The sequence below is a fragment of the Rhinolophus hipposideros genome (genome assembly GCF_964194185.1).
Source record: "Rhinolophus hipposideros genome assembly, chromosome: 16".
Taxonomy (NCBI): domain Eukaryota; kingdom Metazoa; phylum Chordata; class Mammalia; order Chiroptera; family Rhinolophidae; genus Rhinolophus; species Rhinolophus hipposideros.
Genome location: NC_138062.1, coordinates 24,595,893 through 24,621,680, shown reverse-complemented (window position 1 = coordinate 24,621,680; position 25,788 = coordinate 24,595,893). Strand labels below are relative to the sequence as shown.

The following is a 25,788-nucleotide window of genomic DNA, read 5'->3' as shown; positions in this document are numbered from 1 at the left end:
TTTCCACCCCACCCCTAGCCCTAACCCAACATTATATGAAGCCAGAAAAGACATAAGGAACTAAATTAAAAACTCAGCTCATAAACATACAATACTTCATGTGTCGCCAAAGTCACGTGTTCCTTCTCTTAAAACTATATACATTCCTTGAGAGCAGAGCCTGTATTTATAACCTACTAGTTTAACCAATATGCTCTAGGGCTTTCTGGTAACCATGCAATGCCAGTTTCCTATCACCAGCATATTGTCTTTTAATCACTGCTTACAGCACAATATTTGTTTTCCCCAGGTCCTATTTGGTACATTTGCGATATTATACCGGGCGTGCCAAAAAAATGCATACAAGAGGACACTTCAGTTAATATTGCTCAAGCAGTAGTTCGCCAAAGTGTTTGGACGCTGATGGGAACCACTTTGAGCACCTCTTGTGATTGCAGAAGTCAAATGTGACTTGTGTTCATATTTTTTAGGTATATATTATTACAATTTTAATAGTTTTTCTGTCTAAAAATGTGTATACATTTTTTTGTTACCCTCTGTATATGCATAATCTTGAAACTCAGTTAATGATTTATGCAAAGTTTTGTGCCCATTAATGAATATAATACAGACTATTTTAAAATAGTCTTTGAAAATCTCTCCAGCTGGGGCATCATTAATTTGGAAAATGTAATGATCTGGATAAGAGTGAAAATTCAAAAGTTCAACAAGCTCCCTCTATTTTTAATCGAGGGAAAAACATTTTAACACTAAGCATTTAATTATAAGGATGATCTACAATCAAACCAATGTTAATTTTAAGTCACTATTATCATGGACATTTTGATCAAAGCCTTTGAGCTAAATTATGTATTAAACAAAAATTGTTTTAAATAATCTTAAAGTCAAACTTCCCATAACTCAGTATTGTATTTTCTCAGCTTACATGAATTAAGAACATTTCAATACATGTAGATAAATGGTACTATTCCATCTTGTTTTTCCCGGTTTACTCATCTTAAAATAGAGGGGAACTAAAGAAAGAAATAAAAGGAGGTGAGAATTTTCTAATCATTTCAATTGACATCATGCCTGTAAATGTGAGACATTCAAAGTCTGGAATCCAGTCTCAGCTCTGACACTTCTCAGTTGTGACAAGAACTGAAACGTTCAGAGGCATGAGCCTCAACAAACTCAGTAAAATGGAGCTAAGGCTATTTTCTCTTGGGAGGGTCTATGAGTTAAGTAAACTAATACTTTCTTTTTAATGTTCGATGTTCTATAAATGTTAGTTCTCTACATCTAGAATCTTGGTTTCATCTCTGTTTGCCAGATGAGATCCGCTTTATGAAGTTATACAAACCAAATGAGAATACACAGCCCTATGCTTTAAACTACAAAGTGTGATATGTTAACGGCACAGAAAAAGCAGTATGCTACAACATTCTCGGTTTTAAAAATTAACATTTTAATTTAATTCCTCGATGAATGTTTTAGGCTACAAAAGGAATAGAAACTCAGTATGATAAAAATTGTAGCAAGCAGAGTCAAGTTCAGGACTTGCCAATACGATGCTTTTGTACAAATTTGAATAAGACGCCCCCTCTGGGAGAACACAGCTCCAAGGTTAAGATCAGCCTGGCTACCCTGCGTGCCATGCCATAAAGAGGCTCAAGTCAGCCTAGCCCTCTGCTCTCTGAAGGCCAGAAGAGACTTAACTTTTCAGGGCTTCAACTCCCATGAAAAATGTTAGGGCTCCAATCTCCATAAAAATTAAAATCTAAATATTTCATTTATTTACTATAATAGATGTGTACTAAAGCCACTTAATCGGGTTTACATTTTATAGTAGAAACAACATGTGCTTTGTGCTGCCAAATATATCCAAAACGAGACATTACAAGAAAAATACTCCCAAAGTTATATGTTTAAAAAACTCACATACTAGAATAGCCTAAATAACTTTTGGATACCAAGTCTTCATTTGGGGAACCAAAAGAAATCTTAAAAAAAAAAAAAAAGTAAACTACTAAAAAGTAATCCAGAGATTACCTATCTTGAATGTGTACACAGAGGGCTTTTACAATAATGTTAAACAACAAAAACACAAATTGGAATAAATTGACTAATGTGACAAAATACTTAAAGGTATCCCTAAACAGACAGGAATAAAAGCGATTTTTATGAACCACCTGAATAATTACAGTGGAATAGAAAACTGACATGAATCACTGAGAAGACAATAATACAAAACACTGGTGATTTAATTTTTAATACCTATAATCACCATCTACCTGATCAAAATCCCTAAAGGGGAGGTTGGGGGGGTGGGTGAGTGTAGATTTTAAAAATTCCCACAATCCCGACTCTAGATTTGTTTTTCGCTTCTCCCTTTCTTTACCAGCTTCCTACTCCCCCTTCTTTCCTTTCATTAGTCAATATTACAGGTGTGCAGGTCTCCTGAAGTTTTTCTGTCTTCAGTTTCCTTCTCCAGTTTCCCCTTTTAGCCCCAATTCAAAAGCAGAAATAAAAAGAAAATATAAATAGTGTGTGTTGAAGGGACAGGCCTTTAACGCAGCGAGGGACCAGGTTACCTGATATCGGTGTGGCCATCCATATAAGTAAGCCCTTTACCATATGCCACAAATATATTTGTGAACTCCCGAGGACAATGCCCACGACACATCTCTGAACTGGGTTTTGTTTTTGTCGGGCTTGTTTGGTTTGGTTTTAGGCTTCTTTTTAAATTCTAGAGTGTCAGTTTCCAACGAGAGCAGCATAACTTTAAAGGACCCTTACTGTTGCAACCACGTTAACTTGAAGTTTAGGCGATTAGCGATAACCTTCCTCCCTTAATTATGGTCTAAATGTGGTGAATTAATGAAACTCCCTCCCAACTACCTAAACATACTTTCAAATTAAAACGAAGCCTGAATTTACAACCCAGGTTAAATGGATTAAAAGATTAAGGGATACAGAGCCAGTGCTTTCTCCATCTCACTCACATTTCAACCTCAAATTACCTTACCCTCTAATGACTAGAACAGTCACTGTGACGGCGCCTAATTACCCATGAATTATGCCAACCATAACCATTTGCAAGATCACAGATCAGATTTTCCCAAAACATGAATCTGCTAATTAAGTTACATGAGAGTCAAACTAACAGGCAATTTGGATGTGACATTCATCCACCTGAAAGCAGACCTACAGGTGAAGTACTAAAATTCACAGTGACAGCAGCTATTCTTTATGCTTAGCCCTATTACACACCCGGATAATTGCAGTTAAAATATATGGGAGCAAAAACAGACTAATCTCCTTGATTCAAGTATTTCCAGGACACAACAGAAGGATTCTCCCACCAAACCAATAAATGGCTCACGGGAGCTGCTTCTGCAAGGGAGTCAACCCACAGGTCTTCATCTGCTAAGTTTAAAGTGGGAGTGAAACAAACTGAAGATACACAGCACACAGAGCCTGGCAGCTGTTTCAGGAGTTGTATTTCTCTGAATTCTAATCAGAAGAATGTGGTTTAATTTCAAGGTTTTGCCTATTTGCTAAGCTTCGACAAATATAGAAATACTCGTCAATCTACCTATCTATTTCTCACAAGAAAAAAAAAATCAAGAAATAAAAAATAATGGTCCCCAGCACTCACAACTCTGTAAATAAAATGAAGACTAGCTATGCTCTTACAGATATGCAAATAATAAAAGCCATTTGAAGATTGAAAGCCATTGAAAGCCATCAGAAATAAAAGCCATTTGACCAAAAGGCCGGGTTCAATGAGTTGGGAAGAAACCTGTGGGGCTCGTAGCTGCCCCTGAACTCTGGCAATCCAAAGCAGTGGCAGACGCCTAAGTGCAGGTCTGAGAAATGAAAATTCACCGCCAGTCACTTAACAGAGCATGAGTCTCATGCCGAAGTTACTTCCTAGGAGCCCCAGAGGCGGGGGAAGGCAGGGGAGGGCGGTGAGGGGACCCTCGCAAGGGCTTACGAGTCTGTATGTTATGGGTTGAATCGTGCCCTCCCTGCTAACATGATATGCAGAAGTCCTAACCCCCAGTACCTCAAAATGGGACCTTGTTTAGGAATAGGGTCACTGCAGACGTAATTAGTTAAGACCACACCATCCTGGTGTGGGGTGGGCCCTAATATAATAGGACTGGTGTCCTTCTAAGAAGACAGTCATGTGAACACACAAGGACACACAGGGAGAATGCCATGTGATGACAAAGAGATTAGAGTGATGAGCGGACGCTAAGAAGAGGCAGGGAAGAAATCCCCTGCAGGTTTCAGAGGAAGTACAGCCCTGCCAACACCTTGCTTTCAGACTTCTGGAACTGAAGTCTGAAACACAGTGGCTGGTGTGTGAAGCCTACCCCGTTTGTAAGACTTTGTTATGGCACCCCTAGGAAACTCACACACCACACGTGAACTTGGGTTTCTTCTTCTTGCCCTTCTCCATCTTGCCCTTCTCTATCCTGCCCCCTCAGCGAGCCAATGTTCCCACTGCACCAGGAAAGAGCTACAGGGAATCCCCAGTCTGTGGTTTGGATGGGTAGGCCTTTCTTCCCCCAAAGGGTCAAAGGAGAGGCTCAGCTCTCCTAGGCCTGCCTCCCAGTTCTATTCCTACTTTTCAGCTCCCACCCGGCCCCCAGGCACCACCCCTGCTCCATCTGCAAGCATCCCTGACCACAGGCAGGGGGTGGGGGAAGTAGGGCAGGATGTAGAGACTCCCTTCACTGTGGGCTGTGCCTGTGCTGCTTCCGCCCACCCCAGTTTCTCATACAATTTTTAGAACACTTCTTTCAGTTTATACTTAAGTAATATCCTTCCTCATGCCCCACCACCCCCTACACACACACACACACACACACACACACACACACACACGGCCACGTGCCCAGAGGGAGCTAGGCCAGGAGACTGATCTGAGTACACACACCACCCTGTACTGTAAGTGGCCACTCCCATCCAGTAACTGAGACTTTTTGTTACTGGGCCAAGGTTGTCGGCTAGACTCACTTCACTCAGAATGAATGGATTATCCCTGAGAAAGTTCCCCAGTTCCCTTCCAGGGGACCTGTGACGGCCTAACTCACCTGTTTACCAAGCATGCCAGGGCATGGGGGACCCCAATGGGGGACCCCGATGGGCACACACTAAAACTCAACCTGGATCCCCACCCATACCCCATAACCATGCCAGAACTTTTTTAGAAAAATGGAATCAACAGCTGAAACTGGATAACATATGGAAAGAACACCTACGCATTCTAAGTGTGCTAAAATCCTGGGCTAGTGAGCAGTGCTGAAAAACAACCTCCGGCTCCCAACGTCCACCCATTGTTTTACCTACAACACCATTTCTTATTATTTCTTCAAGCAAAAGTGTATTCTGAAATAAGCTTCCTTAGATGCCTTACCCTGGAACCCACGGTTCTCAAAACCTGAGCGGGCATCAGAATGACCTGGAGGGCTTGTTTAAACAGATCGCAGGCCCCTCCCCCAGCTTCTGATTCAGTAGCCCTTGGGTGGGGCCTGAGAACTGGCCTAACAGGTTCCCAGCTGGTGCTGATTCTGCTGATCCCAGGACTACACTTTGAGAAACGTTGCCCTAGACCTCAGTCCTTACTCAGCTCCAGTGACAAGCTCCCCGACAGGCACTGCTGCTGGTCTGCAGCCACACCCACTCCCTTCTCCGCCACGGGTGCAGTCCTGGTGTGTTCAGTGCCTGGGTCACCCCCGCCACGAAGCAAATCTCAGGGGTCCCACCACTCCTTAAGTGAATCACTGAGTATGGACCCATCTTTGACCTGTGACAAAGGTTCTTTTAACCTGCCTTTGGGTGTTCAAGTGGGAGGACGCAAGGCTATGAAGCCCGCAGCCCTCCTGCAACTTTGAGGGGAGCTGGACAGCACCCTGAGCCAGCAGCACAGACAGGTAGGGAGCACCTGGCTGCCCGGTGCTGACACTCCCCTGCTGTGTAAACCAACCCAGAACCACCATGTCTCCTGGCTTCTTGTTAGGTGACATAATACATTCTTTATTGTTTGAGCTAGTTGAGTCAGGGTTTTCTGTTACTCGAAGCTGACAATACCTAATCACAAAGCAAAGCAAACTAACAGGATCACACATCCACTGAGGACGAAAGGCAGCCTCTCGGCACATGTAACAATGGCATATAGTCCACAAGTAATCGGAAAATGAGACTTACATTTTCCAGATCCTCTCAAAAGCTACGCAACTGCATGTCGGTGGATGAACAACATTTTAAAATAGTGTAAAACTAAAGAAACTAGCAAACAAAGGATTACTGAAAACCCAACTCTGGGTCACTCTTACAAGAGCCGTGTTCATTTTCTTCACGGGTTTGCTGGGAACCATCTAACCCTAGAGTTTACTAAAGAATTCAATTGCTTCCACATATCAATGTTAGACTGAATCTCCTTCTACAGAGAGCAGATGATCAGCATAGCTAATTGGGAAAATGGTTTTCCCACCTATTTCACTTTAGATACAAGGTAGACGAGTGGATCCAGAGAGGACACCTCACGTTACTAATGTGCCTCTTCTGCCAGTTCATAACTCTGTAATCTTAAATTGTTTTAACCTTCATAAACTTGTTTCCATATCTATAAACTGGAAATGCAGACCTGGTTACCTAAGCACAATGAATATGAAAGTACTTTGTAAACCATAAAGTATAATACAAGGGCAATTACTTAAATCCAATTTTTAATGGATTAACTGTATTAGCACGGCCCAATTTTAAGAGACAAAGATTAATCATGGTCCTAGAAGAATTACTGTTTCCCCGAAAATAAGACCTAGCCAGACAATCAGCTCTGATGCGTCTTTTGGAGCAAAAATTAATATAAGACCGGGTCTTACATGTAATATAATATAATTAATATAATATAATATAATATAATATAATATAATATAATATAATACAATACAATATAATACCGGGTCTTATATTAATTTTTGCTCCAAAAGACGCATTAGAGCTGATTTCCTGAAACATGAATTTTACTAAAAGATTTTTGGAAAACAACCAGTGAGTAACTTTTAAATGAAGGAAAATTCTAATAAATTTAATTTCAAAGAATTTTCATGTTTATAACAACTTTTCAAAACTCTACCCTCACTGCTTTGGGGGGAAACATTGGGAAAGACTGCAGTATGCAAACAAGTCTTTTCCTTGTATCATTTATAAATTAGTAACAAAGGCAATCCTAAAACAATGGGTCCAAAACACAGCTTTGACCACAACATCTGTGAAATCTGTCTAGACTACCACAGTAATTGTCTGTAAAGTGGCCACATTCTTTTTACATTTATGGGGGGGAGGGGGGAGGAATCACTATTAGTCATATTTCATGTGCTGTAACAACAAACTAATAATTTGATGGCAATTCATTTAAAACTAAAGTAACAAGCTCCCAGGTGACCCCATTATCTTAATATCGGTGTTCCCAGACAGAGAATACTACCTTGGGAAATTATATTTCTCCACTGAACCTTGAAATCCCAAGCCCTGCCACCTTCTTCAGCAGTAAGAAGCTGGTATCACAACATATTCATAATACCTTTACAGAACCCAATCAATGCTGCTGCCAATATATTGAGATCCATCTAAAAAGTACTTTCGTTTCTCCCTGATCCATCATGATAGGTAAAAAGCAAATCAAAGCACACAGCATACACGAAGTCTAAAATAACCAAAAGGTCAGTTCCTCTCTAGCTATGAGCTTTTCCGAAGATGGATGCTGGGTTCCCATTGGTGGAATACCCCTTCCTCTTGTTCACAGCAGTACTTCACTCATCTGAAATGTGCTTCTCACAAGTGTCTCCTGTCCTTTTCAACACCCATGGGCACCTCTTCCTAGGCTATTGAATCTGCCTAAGCTTTTTCTTCAGGATGCACATCTGATTGAATGGAATCATGCAGGTACTTTACTGTTAAATACTGTGACGAGAAGCTATAAATAATCAGTCCAGCCAGCGAGTGGCAGGCGGAATGAAGCCAGCTGAGAATCAGACTTTTCCTGTCCAGTTAAGTCACTTCGGAAGGCAATCCCTCGTCCAATGAACACTGCGGTTCCAGCACTAACTAGTTCTGGCACAGCTCTCCAGACTTCAATTCTACTTTTTTGATTCAGGAATGTCGATATGAAGAAACTGTTTTGCCTGTTTTTATTCTAGACTAACCTGTCAAAATACACCTGGAGTGACTAAACTTGGTTCAACTGTATTTTTCAATATAAAGATACAAATGAACACAAGCCCTATCACTCCAGTCTGTAAGAAGACACATCTAGGAGAAGTAAAAATTGCAATGAAAACCGGAATTAGGATTCTGATCCTATTATACTATTTTCCTAATTGATTCCAAGTGAGGGCTCCATAATTATATAAATGGCAAAAGTTTTGCTAAAAAATGTCACCCCCTAAAAAAACCCAACAAGGTTTTTATGGCTCGAAAACAATTTTTATACATATCAAGGACCCTGTTTAAAAGCGTGCGTTCTAAGAACAGCTAAATTATGAGATCTATTACAGTGACAGAAAATTCACTTTTCATGGTTATGGCCATGCAAACCATGACTGAATGCATCCATTGTGCAACCCTCTCAGGCCCACACAACCTGTAGGCAGTGCCAGGGGGCACACATAGATACAGCAGAAACCCAATTAAAAAAACCACAGCCCCTAACACAAATATCATCAGGACTGTGGTTTTGAGGGCAAATATGGTTTGTGAGCTTGGATATGAAGGACATGTGAAACATGACAAGTAATCAATTTAAAAGGCTCACATTTAAAAATAGAAGCTTGCATTCCTTCAGTTAGCAGCTCTTCACCTAGGTGTTAGGTGCTAGGGTACGGGCTGTTGATTGAGTCTGAGAAAGGCGATTTCAAAACAGAGGATTAAGTGCCCTGTGCTGAGAGAAGTGCAGGGTGCTGTGTGAAGCAGGCCTGAGGGTCAGTCCGATGAGGGAGGGCTTAGCCGCAGAAGAGAAGAGTGTTTGGGGGAGGGGAGAGGGGAGGTTCTGTGAATGAGAGGAAGTGAGAAGCAGGGGCAGGAAGGCTGAGGAGGTGAGCAGGGCCCACATCACAAAAGGCCTCCTGTGCCAGTCAGGCATCTGCACTTATCCTGCAGGTAAGAAGCTCCACAAAAGGCTGTTTGTAAGAGGAACCACAGGAAAGGATGTATGATTTAGACACACTGCTCGAGAAGGAATGTGGAGAACAGACTCGGGGAGGTATAAAACGGAGGCAGGAGACCCTGTGAAGAAGCTCTAGCCATACCTGATGATCCAAGGGCATGGGGACGATGAAAGGAGTCACAGAAGGCGTCCTGATTCCTGGCGCATGCAAACGAATGCACAGTGCGGCCATTCACCAGGAGGGGCTCTGCCAGAGGAGGAGCAGTTGGGCGAGGCCTAAGAAGGCACTGAGCCCAACAGCTCAGTTCAGGACACTCATTTAGCAGCAAGGGAGGTCTCTTCAGGCACCTGAACAGGTGAGACCCCAGCACCACCCCCGTTCAACTTCCCACTATAGAGGATAGACAAACCCAAGAGAACAGGTGAGATCACCTAGGGAAGTAACAGATGGGAAGAGAACAGTGGAAGCCTGGGGAGGCCTGCTCAGGTTAAAAACCTACAATCCTACCCACAAGTCAAGGATCTGGGGTTGTGCCGAAAACACAGCTTCAATTTCTGGATAAGAACAAAGAAAAGTGAATAGTCGTTCCCAGCCCTGTTGGGGACTCTGAGGTCCCCATCACTGCCAAAAGAAAGTGTCCCTAAAGATTAAGTCATTTTTGTCTGCAATTCTATCTTTCAGTGTGTTGCTGAAAGGTTAACAAGATTTTCTTCATGCTGACTCTTCAGGATCTGCTTTTAACAACGCATGTCAATGGTTTTAGGAAGACACATTTTGCTGTTGTTACTAATCAGATCAAAGCACAGTTAAAAAGCACACATTCACACACACACAAACTCTACAGCCACTGTACCTAGCCAATCAGTATTTATTATTTTTATATAACCATTTTTAAAAGCTGAAATAATATACTTTTCATACTTTGCCATTGCCTCAACTCTTCACATTCTAACAAATATACCCTAAAAAGGCTTATCAGAGACATGCACAGAGCCAGCCAAGTTTCCCAGAGCATTCAGTTCTAGTAAGAGCTGAAGTCAGCTCTCGTTTGCTCTCATCACCAAATCCCCAAAAGCAATCTTTCTTTCTCAGCAAAGCAATAGATCACTGCTGATATTTGAGAACACCCAGGAGAAAAACGGGGATGGAGAGGACAGAAGGAAGAAAGTTTTTCAAATATTGCTCTTCTGGCTTTCAACCAAATACAATTACACAGCATTCGCAGAAGATGAAGTCAAGATAATATAAACAAAATCTTCAATGAGGCCAGTTACCCTGAAAGCTTTCTCAAACTGTGTTTGAGATCATAGGCTAACTACTCGAGGACCCTCCACCCCGGAATGAACAGTAGTCTTTTTCTGGCCCCGCCTTGGGCAGTCTCAGGGGGGAGGCACGGAGCCTCTTCACTATCTAGATGCCCTCCCGTGACAGACGTCAGTGCCACCTACACTTTTCTTGGGACATATTGCAACTCTGTTCTATGGTCAAATCTATTTCTTGAGTCCCAAGGTAGTAACTCCTCCTCCGTGGGGTTCTCTCAGAGACAATACATTCATTTTCTTGAATTCATTAAGTGTCGGCTCTACGGACTTAAAGTTCACCTGAACATCATTAAGAGTTGGCATTGTAGGTTAGTAATTAAAATGAAAATCACAAAAATGTCTGAGAAATGTGTAAGGAGATGCGAGTAACTTCATAATTAAGATTAAGGATTATTGACATTACAACAGCAGGGCACATCCAGCATTGGATTATAACTCAAAAGTATAAAATAAATATCTCTGAGTCCATACCAACAAATAACCAAATAAACAAATAAATTAGGGAGAATAGACAAATCTCCCGTACAAAAGAATTCCAAATAATTTATGCAGATGAAACTTAATTCTACTTAATGACTTGCCTCCAGAGTGCAGCATGGAATGAGGTGGGGGGGGGGGGAGTAGAAAAACCTGACGAACGGTACCTCAGCCAGGTGATCAAGATCAACTTCAAAGTGGTATCTCATGTTGATACATCGTTGATATGTGATATGTGATCAGAAGGGCAATTTCTATCTGTGGTCTTCCTCCCCCAAACCCAGCACCCTAATCTAACCATGAAGAAAAACATCAGACAACCCAAAACTGAGGGACATTTTATAAAATACCTGCCCAGCCCTCCTCAACACTGTTGGGGTTTCAAACACAAGGGAAGTCTGACCAACTGTGATAACCAAGATGATTCTCAAGGGGAAGTGAAAACTAACATTAAGGTGGGGTCCTGGACAGGATTCTGGACAGAAAAAAGGGCTTTAGGGACAAACCAATGAAGTCCAAGTAAAGTGTGGGGTAGCAATGTACCCACGTTGGTTTCTTAGTTGTGCCAAATGTATCACAGTACTATAAGGCGTTAACATTGGGCTCAACTGCGTGAGGGGTGTGTGGGAACTCTCTATATCATCTTCACAGCTTTCTGTAAATCTAAATCTATCCCAAAGGCGAATTTCAAAAGTAGCATGACATTATCTGAGCTCTGGGGGTATTACATTTTTCATTGAAAAAAAATTCCCAACTTCACAGTAAAAGAAAATGAACAGAAAGTACTTAGGTGACAAATTTACCCACCACAGGACACTACACTTTCAGAGGTAATTCTCTGGCAAGAACTCCAGAATCAACATTTTCAGAAAATGGACACAAAGAGGGTTTCTAAGAGCAGCATCAAACCTGTGTCACGATCTTGTCTGTACACATAAGGAACAAATCTCAACCAAGAGAAAACAAAGAGGCTTGGAATTCACGTTGAAAGGAAGACAACTGGGATAAAATAATAGCAAAATACTGGAATACGTGGTATTTGAAAGATTAAAATACTGTATAAGTCAGGGTTGATCATGATTAAGGAGTTTTCAAATCCTTAATCCTAAATGCTGTAGTGGCAACCAGCATTTTTTTTTAAAAAATAAAATGCGATAGAGAAGCTCTGTGGATGAATGATGGTGATGGTTGCACTCAAGGCACTCAATGCCACAGAACTGTACACTTAAAAATGGTTAAAATGGTAAATCTTATATATAATTTACTACTAAAAAAAGAAAGACACAGAAAAGAGAGTGAAACACAGGTAGTAAAGGTAAGCACCATTTTCCCAATAAACAAGCATGTGTGTACACAGTCACACATCCACATATATGCCTGCGGGAAAGTAAGTAATCATGATGTAAAATGTCTCCCTTACCGTGAGTCACTGTCAAAAAGTTTGAAAGCCACTGTTCTAAATCACTGACACAATTCTCCCTCACTCCACACCTCCACTCTGATAATCTGACACTGTGCCAAAAGACCAATAAGGATAAAGTCTTTCTCATACCTTTAAGAGGGACAGAAATTTGGTGAAAAGAAATGAGTTCTAACTAGCGAGAAAGGAGAACTCTGCCTTTGCAAAAGAGACCGACAAACTCAAAAGCCCATGCAAAATAAGGCTCTCTACAGGCCAGGCACACCCACCCCGGGAGACACAGAGCAGGCCTTCTTAGCTCCACGCTCACCTCATCACCTGCCTACCTGCCAGCTCTGCTTGGACATGTCATATCAAGTCTGAGATTCCTAGGAGACAACCAACCAGACTTCCTGATTTTCCCTCCCACTAAATCCTTTCCCATCACAGGCAACGCCTCCCCAGATGCTCAAGCAAATGCTAGAAGCCGTCCAGGACTTCTCTTTCCCTCCCTCTCCACAACTGACTAGACAAATGATGAATCTATTCCACCCCAAAAATTCATCTCAGAACTTTCCACGTCCCTCCATCCCCAATACCGCCAGACTAGGCTGAGTCACCATATTCCTCACCTTTTCTTGCTCCCAAAATTGTGACAAACTCTGAACTCTGCCCCATAGGCGCAAATTAGCCCTCATTTAAAATGTTATGCTGAGTTTAAATGGTGGCTAGGAAAGCAATGTTGTAAATATAGGCATTTTACATAAAACTCACAATAATTTTTAAAAATATATTCAATGGAATCTAAATACCCCCGCAATAATGTCCATCATCATCCATTTTTTAAAATATACAAATAGGCTTTCTTGTATTGCTGGATATTCCCTCAAAGAGTTTTAAGCTAATATACCTTTATATTTAAAGCCTTTTGCAACAAAACTATGGGTATAAAGTAAAATTTCTGATCTAACCATAGGATCTAAGTGTTAAACATTTTTTCCTTCTAAATTGAGTCATCATTATAATTTTATTAGTATGCAATTGATAAATCAACAAAATTTAATAGGTAATTAAACATAGGTCCAATTATACTGAAAATGCATCCTTTAATGAGATAAATGGAACTGTCTTTTTCTCTCAATTGGTTCATGTGAATATTATTTACTACTACTAGAATGAAATAGGGTTAGTAAGCATCAATGTCATCTTATTTTCCTTGTTCTTTTTGTTTTCAATGTAAGCAATGAAAAATCTTGTTCACATAAACAGGTATGAATGGACGGAGCTTTGTTATGGCACTGCCTGTATATTCTCTAAATTCCCTCAATATAAAAGTCACAGTGATCGACCATTAAAAATAACTCCGGATGATCTACCAACTGCCAATTTGATTGGGTCCTCCTTCAATTTTGTTGAAAGATTCGAAAACCACTAGAGTTACAAATGACTTTGTTATCCAATCAGAGTTAAATCACTTTCTCCTAACCAATATCAATATTTCAAGTTGTCCCTTTGTTTGCCTAAAATGAAACACTCAATCGGAGCGGGCTGGAAAAGAAGTATGCCTTTCTCTTGTGAAGTGGAGAAGGATAACTTGCGACCTCAGACAGATCAATTGTAGGGGAATATGTGGATGTTGGGAATCTAGAAGCTAATTCCCTGAAAGTTATCCCTGAGCCTAGGTACCACTGAGCCTTCAAGTACCTCCAAGGGACCAAATATCCCAGTTTGACAACTGATCGAGACTGCCCCATGACCAAAGTATTCTCTGAAAACTGTATTTACATCTTTCGATTTGCTAGCCCAGCCCCTGCTTAAAATCCTTTAGTAACTCACACCACAATACTGTATTTTATTTTATTAAAAAAAATAAAACTCAAGGGTGGCCGGATGGCTCAGTTGGTTAGAGCAAGAGCTCTGAACAACAGAGTGGCCAGTTCGATTCCCACATGGGCCAGTGAGCTGCGCTGTCCACAACTAGGTTGAAGGCAACAAGCTGCTGGAGGGGCAGCCGAATGGTTCAGTTGGTTAGAGCACAAGCTCTCAACAACAAAGTTGCCGGTTCTATTCCCACATGGGATGATGGGCTGTGCCGCCTGCAACTAAAGATTGAAAACGGCGACTGGGCTTGGAGCTGAGCTGCGCCCTCCACAACTAGATTGAAGGACAACGACTTGGAGCTGATGGGCCCTGGAGAAACACACTGTTCCCCAATATTCCCCAATAAAAAAAGTAAAAAAAGTAACTCAAACTTCTTACTGTAGCGTCCAAGGTCCTACCTCTTACCACCCCACAACCCATTCTGGCCTCTCCAAGTTGCCAGTGGTTCCTACCTCAGGGCTTTTGCACCTGCGATCTCCTTTGCCCAGAGCATTCTCCCTCTACTTGCTGTGTGGGGGCTCCACACAACCTCCAGACCTCAGCTCAAATGTTACCTCCTAAGAGGGGCCTCACCTGATTGCTCCATCTACCTCATTATTCTCTACCACAGCAACCTAATTTTTGATAGTTCTTTTAAAAGCATAATTATTTTGTTTTGTTTGCAATAATGCCTGACTCCCCCATTACAAGCAATACAGGTCTTGTTCAGTGTTTTACGCGTCTATCCAGCATCCGGCACGGGGTCTGATGCTCAGTAGATATTTGTGAACAAGATGGAGAGTGGAAGCATGCCATGGGAAAGGGAAGTTGGCGGGGTGTGTGTGGGTATGCGTGGGTGTGTTGGGGGAAGGGGCTCAGTGTGTGAGTGTATTTAACAGCTTTCTGTACAACCTTATTTCCAAACAAAGTCATATTATTAGAGAATACAGATACCCCAAATGCTCAAGAGAAAGGTCTATTACAGATAATTATTAAACACGGAAACACAGACATATCAAAGACTTCAGATAGCATCCAAGTGGGCAGGGAAGTTCAGCAAGTATACGCTCCCACGTTTTTACTTACCTCTGTTCTGGAGAATGTTCTTCCATGTTCTCTTCAGAATCACCCTATAGAAAAAGAACACGCTTTAACAGTTGTTTCAAAAGAACACAAAATCTCCACAAGAAAGTTCTTTAAATCTCGCAGGAGTGATGAACTTGTAATGCATGTCTACAGTAGTGCCTCCCACACAGCAGGCATTCGACAACTATTTACTGATAGAACAGTGACACTAGCAATGACAGTGCTCAAAGCCACAACTTGCCAAGTGATCCCCTACATAGGCATTGTAAGTATTCAACCTATTTAACATCACGACCTAAACATAATCTCAAAAGTAGTTTGACATCACTTCTCGCCAAGAGCATTTTTTAATGTTTCCATTTAATCACACAAGGTAAAATTTAATGATACTTAAAATTCCCAAATACAGAAAACATACTGTTTGGCTCAGAATCCCCTGAATGAATGAATGCCTGATAGACTTTGACAGCAACATAAAAAGGCTGATAAACGTTATAAATGGCATAAATAATCACGCTCTAAAGTGATTCCAAAATCTTCTTTCAGATTAACCATGCCAAAATTCAGCCCACATTATCACGTACCAGGAAGGGAAAAAGACAGGGGTCTTGAAACAGAAACAGTATGTAATGGGTAGGTCCCATGAAATACATCGTCATTTGCCTGATGAATGTCATCTTGACTATTCTTTCTTGAAGCTCACCACTGTTGGCTTCAGGCACGTGGCCCCTTCCTGAACCTGCAGCTTCTCTCGGACCCTTGGCTCCCTTTGGTAACACTGCCTCACTGCCCCTTTCCTTCCGTCACTGTCCGTCCTCCTGGACTCAGACTCCTCTACATTAATTCCCTCCGGATGTGAACTCACACTTGTAATCATGGGGCCCAAGTCCCCATCTCCAGCCCCAACTTCTCACTCACTCACACATGTAGACCTCCGTACATGCCTATCTTTCCACAAGAGACAAGAGACAAAACTCACCTTGTTTTGGTCAGCATGGCCCATGGCAGATGCTCCCTCACACATGTAGGATGAACTAATTCCCAGCTCCAGCCCCACTGTCCTATGCCTCCAGGATATACGCACTTTGTCTTCCCGGACACAGCTAGGGCCGACACCAGATTTATCTACGTCAGGGGTCCCTGCCAAGTGGCTTCTATTCTAACCAGCCTCCTTCCGTCAAAGGCACCACCACACTCTCTGACCCCTGGGCAAACCTTAGAGTGGTCTTACACGGCTCTCCTCCCTTCAACTCCAAACATTAAAGACCCACCCACTCATCTGAAACACAGTTCAGACCTGTTCTTTCTTCTCCTTCCCTTCTGTCAGCAAACTGGCCCACAGCATCAGCACCCAGGCCCTCATCACCACCACTGATAGGCTTTTCTTCTCTAAGAGTTCGGCCTTCTACCCATCCTGGGTGACCCTGCCCGACCAATCTTCCTCCACGTCCATCATTCCTTACCACCCACCTGGTATGGCCCCAGCATTCAATGGCATTGTGCTCATCTCTGCTCAAGAAGCTCCCATGGTTCCCCAAGTGCTAGTCAGATAGACTCCAACCTGCTTTCCCTGGAACTGACCCTGACATACCCACCCCAATCTCTACAACCAAGCTTCAGCTGAGGCCCTGGGCTCCATTGAAGCATAAATACAATGAACCTCCACCTATGTGAGGGAGGCTCTAGGTTACATCCCAGTCACGTGTCTGCTCAGGCGGACCTCTAAGGGGCCCCTGCAATAAACACAGCTTCTCCTCTCAGTTCCTACATTTCAGCATTTGAATGTTATCTCAGGGTATTACCAGCCTTATCTCCCCAACAACACCACACTCTCAAAGGGCAAGGACTGAAATCCTGTCATTCTGCCCCCAACCAGGAGGGTGGGGGTGGAGCAAAATGAGAGAAGGTGGTCAAAGGTACAAACTTCCAATTCTAAGTAAATCGTGGGGATGTAATGTACAGCATGGAAAGTACAGCTAATAATACTCTAGTGCCTATTTCGAAATTGCTATGAGAGTAAATCTTAAAAGTGCTCATCACAAGAAAAAAATTTTTTGTAACTATGTACTGTGACATCTAGACTTATTAAGGCGATCATTTCACAATACATACAAATATTAGCTCATGTTGTACACCTGAAACTAATATAACGTTACATGTCAATTACACCTCAATAAAAACGTTTTAATAACGATAATTTAAAAATACTAGTGGATATGACTATTTTTGAAAACTTCTCTTCAGCAAATTTTCCTAAATCAAAACAGAATATGAAAACAATTTCCCTCAGATACAGGAACCTTATCTACTACAATACTTTTCTGGCCCGACTGTGCTAAAACGCAATACAATAGTGAAGTGGCCAAAAGCAAGGGCTCTGGAGCTAACCACCTCCTGGGATTAAATCCCACCACTGCCACTTTCTTACAGCCTTGGGCAAGTTATTTAAGGACTGCCTCCCTCAATTTCCCCATCTGTAAAATCAGGTCATAATACTTCATAGGTTTTAGCATATTAATATGTTAATACTCGCTAAGTACTTAATGCCGTTAGTATTCCATCTCATGATGGTTATTATTTGTCTGTGTTGATAGCGGATGTGATTAAACCAAAAATAAATCTCTATGACAAAAAGATTTCCAAATACTAGTTAATGATTCACTGACTGGAGCAAGATGCCATTACGTAACACAGAATCTCCTATAATTAAGAATCCTCATAGACTCAGTATACCATTTCCTATTTCACTTTCTAACAATTTCCGTTACCTCGTCTCAGGCTTTTAAGGAGTAGATTTAACAAGACATGCAATTTTTAAAGGCAGAGACCTTACTCATCACTGTCTCCCAGGTCCAGACTAGGTGTTTGCTAGATGAACAAACAAGGCCAGGAGACCCCAGAGCCTACCACCCCAGACCAGACCCGTAAGAGTCTGCACTGGGCAGCAGCTGCTCCTACAGCGCCCATGTCCATGTCCCACACCTCACCAGGGGCATTAGGAGTGAGGCTTCTCATCCTAGCAAAGTCTGAACGGATTCAAAGAACAAATTCTAGATTGTTCTTCTTGTTGCTAGAACTGATACGAAAATGTGATTATTGAACAATACCAGGAAACCAATGCGCAAGGCATTCAACCTGCCATCTTTAGAACTGAATAACCTAAAAATAGAGGAACTGGACAACACACTGGCAACTGTCTCTCCTCCACCAGGAAGAATTCATGAGCTAACAACTGAATGCCTACTGCATACAGAACCTTGTGGCCACAATAGGGCGACCAAGCTTAGAAGCCCAAACCCTCTTAAGGGGAACCTAGTTAGGGCAAAACATACAGCAAAGAGAATCCAGACACTCAACAAATTCAAAGAGGGAGAAATGATGGCAGCACCACTGCCAAGTTAGGAGTCAGGGAGAACTGGCCCTATACAAAAAGCAGGGCAATAGCATCCATTCTTTCATTCAACCGGTAAGTGTTGGATCCACTCAGACAAGAGTCAGGCTGGAGTGAGCATCCCAGATGACTGACCAGAGCAGCAGACAAGGTCAGAACGCGGAAGGACCTCAGGGCCAGAGCAGGTCAAGTGGATCACAGGGAATCCCAGTTTTTGACCTTGAAGGTGAAGTAAGAAAGTGCACAACACAAGATCTTGCACACATGCAATTACTTCTGGACAGTAAGCTAATGAAAATGTTTGTTAGGTTTCTACACCATCACCGCTTTGGATTCAGTGTGGTGAAGTATGGTCACGTGATACAGAATCAGAGGAAAGGAAAAACTCTAAGTAGAAAACCACATGTTTTTTTTCTCTTCTTTCTCATTATCACCATGGATAGTTTTTATGTTCCTAAACCAAACCATTCTACAACATGAAAGAGCACATAACAAAAAGATGTCAGTAACACAATTTATCTGTATAACTGGCCACATGTTAATAGCCCCAAGTTATCCGCACTGGTTCAGCCCCTTCAAAGCAGGAAAGTTGTCCCCTGCTCTCCAACGACCAAATCTAAGGGAACAGGTGAAAGACTGCCAAAATGACAAAATATATTAAGTGCTTACTAAATTCAAGGCACTTACTCCTCACAAAATCCTCTAAGATGAGCACCGTTATCAGCCCCATTTTGCAGATAAAGAAACTGAGAACAGAGAAGCGAAAAGGAATGGAGATTGGAGTCAAATCCTGGAAGCCTGGCCAGAGGATCTGGCAGTTTACAAAAACTCAATTGTTATATTTGTTTTTACTAATGATGCATTAATCAAATTCTTGATCACTTAGAGACCCATTAGATGAGGGGGGAAAAAAAACATTTCCCAAATAGATAATTGTATAAATAATTAGTGTTGGCAAATGCTAGTATTCAACTTTTTTAACGCCACATCTTCTGATGCTATGTCACCTATAACTGAAAAATCTTAGTTTGTGAAGGTATCTTTAAGTCCGCCTGAATGAAAGGAACCCAGCCTACAAGTTAGTTAAGCAGAAAACCCTCAAATTTAAATAACGCCTCTAAATATTCTCTTGTCAACGAACTCCATGACACACATGAGGGAACTTTTTCAGAAAAAAATTCAAAATCTTTTGAAAAGAATTCCCTAAAGATAACTTTCTTCAGAACTCTCTGCAATTTTTATGTATCTGCAATATTTCCCCAAAAATAAGACCTAGCCAGACAATCAGCTCTAATGCATCTTTTGGAGCAAAAATTAATACAAGACCTGGTCATATTTTACTATAAGACCGGGTATAATATAATATAATGTAATGTAATCTAATATAATACCGAGTCTTATACTAAGTTTTGCTCCAAAAGACACATGAGAGCTAATTGTCAGGTTAGGTCTTGTTTTCTGGGAAACACGGTACTGTATGTGTATGTCTATACACGTGCAGTTTAAATAGATATATATGGATATATATAGTATGCAGTTCAGGTAGACAGATATGGATATATAGGTCCACACATATTCTCACCTCCACCCAGGTACATGCAGGGTAATGTAAAATCGTCTCTAAAAGATCCACATAGACATAGAGATGGACTGTTCAGAAAATTACTTTGAATACCAGTTTCACTTTCATTACAGCTTTGATTAAAATAACTTAGCTATAAATGCCTCTATAGCAAGTATTCCAGAAAGACAGCTTCTAAATTCTAACATCTTTACCCAAAACAAACTGCATTACACATATAAACAAAAACAAAACCAGAAATTAAGAATTGAATAAAAGAACGTCCAAGCCTTGAAATAAAACCCTGTCACCGGCCTTGACATTAGCACCTCTGAGCACAGGGACCACATCTTCTAATGCTGTAACGAGTGAGAGTCTATAATTTCCTTTTGGCCAAGGTTGGCTGCCAACAGTAACCAGGGAGAGGTAGGGGCTACGGCTGAGTAAAAATGTAGATACAAATACATATAGATATACACCAGAGCTTCTCCACCGGGCAGTTTTGCTCCCCAGGGACATCTGGCAATGTCTGGAGATATTTTTAGCTGTCACAACTGAGGAGAAGAGAGGGAGGAGTGAATGCCACTGGCATCTAGTGGGTAGAGGCAGAGATGCTCTGACTGCCTGACATCCCCCTGTGCCCAGAACAGCCCCCCACAACAAAGAATTCTCCAGCCGAAAATGTCACTAATGCCACTGCTGAACAACTGTGATATACACAAATACAGCAATATTTTTAAAAAGTAAATACATCCAGTGTTAAGTGTGGTTCTCTCAGGATTATGAACAATTTCTATTTTGATTGTTTTATCTTTCTGTATATTCCAAACTTTCAACAATACACATCTGTTATTTATAATCAGGAAAAACAATGCATTTGGGAATAAACTTTTAAAAGAGGGGCAGACTATTTTCTCCCCATCTTGCTGGGGCTTTTTCTCAAAGGACTGGTCTTATTCAGCCTGCTGGCCTTCAGAGAAGGTCCAGGAAATTTTTCCCCTAAAAAATCACCTCTTCGCCTTGAAGCTGTTATTCATTAGCCCTGGTTAAAATGAATATTCCAAATATCTCAAAACCAGCTTTGCACAGGAGGAAGAAAATTGAAATGTAAAACTGCATAGCCTCTCCAGTGAAGTTTCGGTGAGACATCCTGTTTTTCTAAACAGCCACAAGAGACAGCATAGAATTAAGTGCTGCCACCAATGTGGGAAGTAATGAACATCTTAAAAATGACGGCACACAGCAGAATATTCCCTTGTAATTCAAACTACTCCCCATTTCCCAGAAAAAAAAAATGCACTTGGGGTCACTACTGTCGCTGCTGAAAAACAATCAACAATATTTAAATGTGTACATTTTCAGTCAATGAGAATTTCTTCTGAAAGTTAAACCTTAAACAAAAAAGCTTTGCAGTACTGTCTACAGCTGCAGTAAACCCTGTATGTTGCCACAGATTCCAATAAAATGTTAGAAATTAGTTTTCCACATGCAATCATCATATCATATAGTGGAGGAGAAAACCCAAAACCGGAAAATGAAGATCTTAAAAGGGTGTATTCTAAAACGAATTAAAGAAACTTGGAAAAAATCCAAGATTACAATCCTTTAAAGTCACATCTTCATCCCAAAGGTACTTAACGCTAATGGCAAGTACCACTCACTAACATTTTTAAAATCAGTATTCCTGTTGTCCTCAGGTACACAGCCTTATTTAGAGAACAGGGCACATGTCCCTAGCCCACCCAGGGCCACAGCTGGCCGAAGGGCCCGCCCTTCCCTTCCGCACTGCAGCCGCTGGCCTCGGCCCTGATGAGGTGGCCTCAGCTCCCACCTCCTGAACTTGGGGCAGGCGTGACTCACGCCGTCACATGGCCCTGGAGGAGGCCTGGAAGGCCACCGTTGCCAGGTGTTTAGGCTCGGCCCGACCGTTTATTTGCCTTGCAAAGTGGCCCGAGAGCCTGTGCCGCTGGGGGCCCGGCGGCCTCCCGGCCTCTCCTCCCTCGCACACCCACCCCCGCCCTGTCACCTGGTCGTCCTCACCTGAGTGGGCAACAGGAGTTCCCCTTCTTCTGCCTGCCACAGCTCCACCACGTTCGGCAACGGCTCAATAGCTGCACGGACACCAAAAAATACAGTGTTTTTAATGCACGGAAAAGGCTTCCTGTTTCCCTATCGTTACCCATGTGCCCACCTCACCAAAACAAGTCTCCCTTTCCTTCTAGAAGTGGAGGACACCAGAGGAGCGAGCCGAGGATAAGAACACAATGGACCGGGTGTAAGCCGGCGGCCCCTCCGAGAGGCGACGGCGTGCAGGGTCGGGGAGTGGGGGGTGTCTCGTGCTGGAGGTCGGATGGGGAAAACCCACCCCGCGGGGCCACTCTGCGCTCGCATCCCGCAGCATCTGGGGCGGGCATCTGCAGGACGGGTCCTAGGCGGCCAGGCTCCGGGAACAAAGCTGCAGGAAGCCAGGCTGCGGCGGGGCCCCAGCGCGCGCTACACAAAGCGGGGGCTGCGCCCGGGGCGCCGGGCGCCCGCGCACAAAGGCTCCCGGACGCGTGCGGCTAGCGGTCCGCGCCACGATCCCCAAACCCCGCGATTTCCCAGCTTTCTGTTTGCATGGGGGAGGGGGCGCGGGAGGAGACGCCGCGGTTAGAAAATGATATCAGTCCAGAATTGCAATCGCTTCCTCCTCCTACCCCTTTCCCTTTCCTCCCCTAGCCCTCTAATAGATTTCAGCAGTTCCCTAAAAGAAAGACGGGGGGTGGGGGGGCAGAGTGGAGAGGGGAAGCCAACAGAACGGCGCAAGGCTGACCTTGTCCCTGAGCCCCTCCCGGGCGACAGCAGGGCAGGAGGACCTGGAAGACACCCAGCAGGAGGTTCACGGCCGCGGCGGTGCGGCAGTAGCAGCCCGGCTGCGGGCGTCGGAGCCCCGCCATGCTGCTGCTCGCCCTCCTCTCGGTGCTCGCCGCGCTCGCCGCTAGCTTGCTGGCGCCGGGGCTGCCTCGCCCCGGGCCCGCCCCCGCGCCGCCCGCCCGCCCCGCCCCGCCCCGCGCCGCCGCCCCCGCCTCCGCCGCCGCCGCGGCCGCAGCTGCTGTAGCTTCAGCCCCGGGCGCGCCGCTCGCCCTGCGCGTGTGTGCGCCACAGATAGAGGGGGGGACGGAACGCTGCGGGGTGCGGGGAACGTGGACAATGCGAACGCGGCGGCCGCGGGTGCCCCACCCCGGCGCGGAGCACGTGGCTGCTGTCCCGCCCCGCAGCGCTCTCGGCTTCTCTCCCAAATCTGCGGGGCCCAGGCACTTTTTGCGGCGGAGACTTCGAGCTGTCGGGAGAGACTATCGGGCCACTGTCGCCAAATGCGATTTCAGCAAATTTCGGAGAGTTTCCGCTTTGTTTGGGTGCACGGGCCACAGTCAGGTTATTGCCATCGGGCAGGGAGGTCGGCAGTGGGTGATAGGAGTGAAGAGTCGCCCAGCTGGAGGCCCGAGACAGGGTATTAGTGGAAATAATGCAGTGGTTGTCAGGAAACGCGAGTGCAGCCACATGGCTGCTGCCAGTTCTGCAGCGAGGATATCCGGTGGCTGCAAAGTCTGTAATTTAGAATAAAAAGAGCTCTCCCAAGACCGGAGAGGCTGACCTCAGCGCCGCGTGGCGGTGGTGTGCGCCCGGCGCCCTCGGTGGATACGGTCCAGGTTGTGACAGGTGGGGAAGCCTCTTCCTAGGGGAGTTATAGCGGCAAGGACCTTGCAAATACTCCCCTTCGGATTCATGTTGCAAAATTTAGCCAGCCCCTTCTGAAATAATGATGGGGGCGAGGACGAGGGTAAGTTGCCTATTTCTAATATTAACAGGATATTATAAGCAATATTAGGAAATTCACTTTCTAGCCCCATTTTTTGATTCCTAGAACCGAAAAGCACATTTAAGATCGAGATCTCTTTTAATATCATGCCTTTGCCAATCAATTTGCATCACCTGGAAGTATTGGCAATCTGCAGATTTTTCTCGTTAATTTGCTGCTTCCAGAGTAGCTTGTATGAAATTCAGAGAATATGAGCAGTGTAGAATAAAGAGGGGAAGTGACCCGGGCACACCTGTCTCCTTACATTGATCCTTCACTTAATTGCTTCTGGTGCCTTACAGTCTAGACAATGGAAAAGTGGTGGTCGAATAGCAGGACAGATGCCAGAGAAGGACTAAATCAATTAGGAATCCTCTCTTTGCTAGGGACGTAATATAGTACTGTGAGCCCAGTCTCCACACTGTGTCTGGACAGAACTATAAACAACGTTAAATAGCCTAATTGCTTGGCCAGGACTTAACATTTAAGAAGATTAGCAGAAATACAAGTCCTCTATGTGATAAAAAACAAACAAAACACTTCACTTTGCATTATCTAACTTGCACACCTCCAGTATTTTCTCTGTTCCTTACCTTTTCCTTATGTTCCCTGCCAGCCTGTTTATTTCTTTTTCAAGAAGCTCCAGTCCCATCCCAGTGGGTCCCTTTTTTCTCTTCATGTCATTTCTCTAAGTTTCTATTTGCCTCTTGGGCTCTGAAGGTTCTCCCACTTGGTTAAGGGGACCTCTTATGATAAGAATACTTTCATAGCCCAAAATAATACATAGCCCAATATGTATTATTTTTAAGTCCTCTTGTGACTATACTACTTAGAAAAGAAAGCAAGCAAAAATTGATGGCTTAACAGGTTTTATTAAACAGGTTTAATAAAAAGTCATGGTACAAAACATTACTAATTTTTAAACAATTTTAATTTTTTACTAAAAGTCTTTCCCACACTAACCAGTATCACAGAATCAATGGAAATGACATAAAAGAGTAAAATAGCCATGGACCATCTATAACTAAGGCTCTATTTTGTTCTCATACTGAAGTCTTTTAAAGGCCAGCTTGATTTTTCACGTTGTACTCTTGTGGACTTGATAAAGTGGGTAGTGCTATTTGACTGTTGTTCAAAAAGCTAGAAACATGTATCTGCAGTGCCAAAGGGTTGGAGAAGGACGCAGGATTACACAGCTGTGTTCTTAGATAAATCTGACCTACTTAGCCTTCTCTGGAGGTATTTTTCATGCTGACTCATGAACAACAGGAAAGTTATGGCCCATGAAGTAGCATCCATGTTTTGAAGTAAACTTGTTCTCCAAAGACTCCTGTGTCTTTTGTGCTATACTTATTCCCATTATTCCCCTGTAGATAGTATGTTGTCACAGAATATTAGAGCTGCAAAAACTCTAGCTATTAAATAATGGCCCAACTGCCTCATTTTACAGGTGAAACTGAAGCCCAGAACAGATGAGAAATACCCAAGTTATAGTGGCAGAGTTATGGAAAAGTATATATGAAATAATGTCAACTGAAAACAAGTTAATGTAAACATGAAAATGTTTACATTATATACAAATTATATACACAAGAGCAAAGCGTGGAAGAGGCACTAAGGAGATATCTACTAGAGTATATCAATTTTAAATTAGATCCCTGTAAGTTAAAATGGTTTTAAAAAACACCTAAAA

The 25,788-nt window shown here is 43.0% G+C and overlaps 1 protein-coding gene across 2 annotated transcripts in view; it reads right to left on the bottom strand.

Annotated features, from left to right (window-relative positions):
• The window catches only part of TMEM131L (transmembrane 131 like), a 142,597-nt gene extending 119,326 nt beyond the window's left edge, over nucleotides 1-23,271 (bottom strand). For both annotated transcript variants that reach the window (XM_081077147.1, XM_081077148.1), the window contains exons 1-3: nucleotides 23,070-23,271; nucleotides 22,298-22,368; nucleotides 15,306-15,349 (exon numbers count right to left, since the gene is read on the bottom strand). In XM_081077147.1, coding sequence (XP_080933273.1) covers nucleotides 15,306-15,349; nucleotides 22,298-22,368; nucleotides 23,070-23,193 — 239 coding nt within the window. In that variant the 5' untranslated portion in view covers nucleotides 23,194-23,271. The remainder of the gene's footprint in view (nucleotides 1-15,305; nucleotides 15,350-22,297; nucleotides 22,369-23,069) is intronic.
• Between the last annotated feature and the right edge of the window lie 2,517 nt (nucleotides 23,272-25,788).